This window comes from Zea mays, chromosome 8 (genome assembly GCF_902167145.1).
Source record: "Zea mays cultivar B73 chromosome 8, Zm-B73-REFERENCE-NAM-5.0, whole genome shotgun sequence".
NCBI lineage: Eukaryota > Viridiplantae > Streptophyta > Magnoliopsida > Poales > Poaceae > Zea > Zea mays.
The window spans coordinates 140,528,915-140,533,302 of NC_050103.1; the positions used below are offsets into that span (position 1 = coordinate 140,528,915).

The following is a 4,388-nucleotide window of genomic DNA, read 5'->3' on the forward strand; positions in this document are numbered from 1 at the left end:
TTATTATGGAGTTATTAATGACATACTCGAGTACGACTTCGCTGGGAGCACAAATATTAAGGTGATGTTTTTCAAATATGATTGGTTTGATCCCAATCAAGGGACCGTAGAAAACCAATTTGGCATGGTAGAAGTCAAACATGAGCTCAAAACAAGTGCATGTAGCAAATTTGTTCTTGCTCACCAAGTTGACCAGATGTACTAAATACCATATCCATCTCAAAAGTTGAAAGCCACATAGGTAGTGTACAAAGTTAATCCTCGTGAACGGTTACACAACAAGGGTGAATGGACTCTCTATGAATGAGCAACATTTTCTTCAGATAATTGATGTTTATGCTTGTGTTGAATTTTTTTGTTGCTTGTAGATGTTACAATTACTTGTAAATGAATTGTGTTTTCCATAGCATTCGATTCCATGGATAGCCGTCGTTGTTGCTGCTTGGCGTGCCTTATGCCGTTATTGGGCTTCGGATGATGTCAAGGCAAAGTCTACGCAACCAAGTTCCAATCGTGGAACCGAGTCGTATCACAAGTATGGAGGTGATGATCACTTTTGTTTGGCAAAACGAATGGTCAGTACATTTTTTCGTTTCTGTTGATTGTAGTTGACTTGCTGTAATTTTTTGTTATAATGTTTGTTAAATGTACTTACAGGAAGTTAGCAGTAGTGTAGTGCCTAGTGATGTTCAAATATACCTTAGGGGCACAGAGGACCAGATCCTGCAAACCTAGATGTGTTGTGTAGCCAAAAGGCAACAGATCGTCTGGTGAGTGTTTTGAAATGCTTGGTAGATTTTGTTCATATGAATTTTTGTATGTAAGATTTCATTGTTCTTTTGTATGGAGGCTACATATGGTGAGGCGATGTATAGTCAGCATCGATCGGACTACAACTGGAGGACCACACCTATTGATCCTCAGGCTGTGTATGCAAGTGGTGGAAAACCTCATGGATACATACCTTATCTTGTTTCATCGGTTTAAGTACAATACATTTATTTTGAATCTGTTGTGATGTTAGTTGTTTGTAGGTACTCGATGTCAGGTGAGGCTTCAGAGGGGAGGTTCGTCGAGGTCTGATACTCGTGTCTCCCGTCGCTCTACTCAGGATACAACAGAAGTTGACGACTACAAAAAGAGCTTAGGCAACATCAGGAGCGACTAAGGGTCCAGGAGGAATACTTGAGGCAACATACTGCGCAATAAGGGTCTAGGAGGAATACTTGAAGTTATTTATTTTGAATCCATGAGGACGTTTGCTTCTGCGAAGTCCTCTCGGAAGTTAAAATAACTTCCGACCAAAACCTTCCGACAGCCTAGCCTAACTTCCAACGAGATTGACTAACTTCTGATGATTTTCTATCTTTCGAGAATTTTGCGCTAACTTTCTACAGTTTAGGCTCTAGAAAGTTAAGTATTTTGGTGTAATGTTCGTCTATATTTCTTAGTTGGTTTAGGCTCTAAAAAGTTAAGTATTTCGGTATAGTGCTCGTCTATATTTCTTAGTTGTATGTATCGTAGATAGAAAAGGTCGTGGAGATTAATTACTGTGTTGGTGACCACAAGTGCCGAGCCGACGGGCTACATCCTATTGACGACGATGCTGGTCCTCACGAAGTCACGATAGGTACAGGTATCGTACAACCGCCCAAGAGCTTCAAGACACACGACGGTAGTAGCTACAGTACGTTTCACATCAATGCATGAAAGGATGCGCGGTCGTCGGATGCGTGTTCACGTGTAGGATAGGCATCGGCGCGCGCCATTCGTGTGGTTACTACACACAGGAATAATAGGACGCGGCCCCGGCCGCCTCCGATCTCAGCTCTCCGTTACACGCAAACGCAAGCTCCCAAGCAGCTACCAACCAGCCGGGAGAGGGAGCGCACGCACTGCGAGAATGGCCACGGCCGGCGGAGGGGCCGGGCATCTGAAGCTGCTGGGCGCGTGGCCGAGCCCCTTCGTGAACCGTGTACGCATGGCGCTGCACCTCAAGGGGCTGGAGTACGAGAACGTGGAGGAGGACCTCACCAACAAGAGCGACCTGCTCCTCGCCTCCAACCCCGTCCACAAGCTCGTTCCCGTCCTCCTCCACGGCGACAAGCCCATCTCCGAGTCACTCGTCATCGTGGAGTACCTCGACGACGCCTTCCCCGGCGCTGGCCAGGCCGTCCTCCCCGCCGACCCCTATGAACGCGCCGTCGCTCGCTTCTGGGCCAAATACGTCGACGGCAAGGTGGGTCTAGCAGATACCATATGTGTATATATATTATATATATGTCGTCTTTTCCCTGTTGTCAATATGGTTTACACGTGGGGCCGGGGCACGGTGCGCGCATGCATATTATTGTGCAGTTGCACGGCATGATGGTGAAGGCGCTCATGGGGGCAACGGAGGAGGAGAGGGCGACGGCGACGGTGGACGCGCTGGCCGCTATGGACACGCTGGAGGGCGCGTTCGCCGAGTGCTCCGGCGGGAAAAAGTTCTTCGCCGGCGACGCGCCCGGGTACCTGGACGTCGCGCTGGGAGGCTTCATCGGCTGGCTGCGCGCCTGGGACAAGGTGGGGGGCGTCAAGCTGCTGGACGCCGGCCGGGTCCCGCGCCTGGCCACGTGGGCGGAGCGCTTCGCCGCGCTCGACGTAGCCAAGGAGGTCATCCCGGACCCCGACCACATCGCCGAGTTTGCCAAGGTGCTGCAGGCACGCTCCGCGGCAGCTGCCACCAGCAACTGAGCTCGCAAGTGAATGCTGCTGCTCTGCCTTCCTGATAAAATCATATCATGGTACCCGGTTTGTTCGTTTAATCTGGCGCGGAAAAAACATGGTTTGTTGTCGTACCAAACTAAGAGTATGCATGCATGCTTGTTCTTAATTATATGTACATTCGTTCAAGAAAAAACAGATTGTTCATGTAACGGTTAGGACTTGCTGTATATCCATATGTTGTTGTTTGGTTCCTGCACAACTTAATTAAGATGCGCAGTTTAGCATTTGTTGGGGACTTGTTTTCAACTGCTATGAATTAAGAACAAGGCAACATAAAGTGTTAAATGTTAACGTCCTTCGTGCATGAAACATTATTCCCTTGAGGATAATGGGCCTTGGACGAAGGTTGATGAGAGTAAAATTACGAAGCTTAGGACTTCGTAATAAAATTTCAATAAATATTGTAAGACAACATAAAATAAAAGGTATCAAAGGGGTAAATAAATCATAGACGAATTATGTCATATTTACTTAATATATTGAATCATTGGATACAACAATACCTCTGCCTTGGCAAAGGTTGAATTCCAGAAGATGCGAGTACAATTACCAGAATGCGTGAACAGTAAAGGAATACTGTTCACTATTTATAGGCACAGGACGCAGCCTGTGAGGAATTACAAGTATGCCCCTTATAAAAGCTTACAAGATTGACTCAGACCTTTATGGACTAAAAGGTCATTCTATCTTTAAGTCGGTTTGTAATGCCGAAGCTTCACGAAGAGGAACCTTCGGCCATCTTATACAAACAGCTTCAGCCGAAGACCGCTTCTTCCTATAAGACCTTCGGCGACGAAGCATAGACCCAACAGTAGCCCCTTTCGCGGTGCTAGATCGTTTTTCGTAACGAGCTTGATCCGTGAAAAAAGTCTCTTAAGCTTCGGGGAGCCGAAGGTCCAAAAAACACCTTCCCTGAGCTCGTTGTCGAGAAACGATTCAATTTCCCAGCGCGTAGCGGTCCCACCTTGCAGAGTTACTGTTTGTCCCTGCGGTCCACCGCGCAGCGAGTGCAAGCGGGTGTCCGCCTGGTGTAAAAATCCTGGCGCTTCGCCTTCTTACCTGCAGTACTATATAAACAGACGAGTAGGTGTGAAGTTACCACAGCATTCATTGCTATTTGCACTGTGCTGCTGCCAAAATTTTTAACCATCGCCGAAGCTTGTCCGTCGGAATCAAACGAAGCTCCAGTTTGAAGCCTGCTTCGTCAGAAAAAACTTCGGAAGAAGAAAGTATTAAATTTCCACACATTCATAATTAAATGGCCAGAGTGCGTTCTACCGCCAGGGTTGAGCGTGAGGGGGGCGACACTGAAGCTTCGGAGACTGTTCCCATCTCCGAAGCCATGCAACGATCCGGGCTGGTGACTTCGGAAAAGATCCCAAGTGATGATGCAGAACAAGCAGAACAAGCAGTTGCTGAAGCAGAAGAAGAAGATATTGAGGAAACTGATCCCGAAGATGACTACCGCATTGCCATGCCAAGCAAACCCAGCCACTTGGACTTCGGGAAATCTACTGTTTCGAAGGCTGATCTCTCCAAGATGGTAAAGTCGGGCTTTTTTACTGAAAACCAGAAGAAGCTATTACGCTTCGGGGGAGAAGAGACTACCCCAAAGCCGG

General features: G+C 47.4%; 1 protein-coding gene across 1 annotated transcript; it reads left to right on the forward strand.

The window, feature by feature from the left end:
* Nucleotides 1-1,839: 1,839 nt before the first annotated feature.
* LOC542632 (glutathione transferase27) lies at nt 1,840-2,902 on the forward strand. The gene is made up of 2 exons (NM_001112157.1): nt 1,840-2,239; nt 2,359-2,902. Exons 1-2 carry the CDS (start codon nt 1,904-1,906, stop codon nt 2,734-2,736), a joined length of 714 nt encoding a protein of 237 aa, NP_001105627.1. The 5' UTR covers nt 1,840-1,903; the 3' UTR covers nt 2,737-2,902.
* The last annotated feature ends 1,486 nt before the right edge of the window (nt 2,903-4,388 follow it).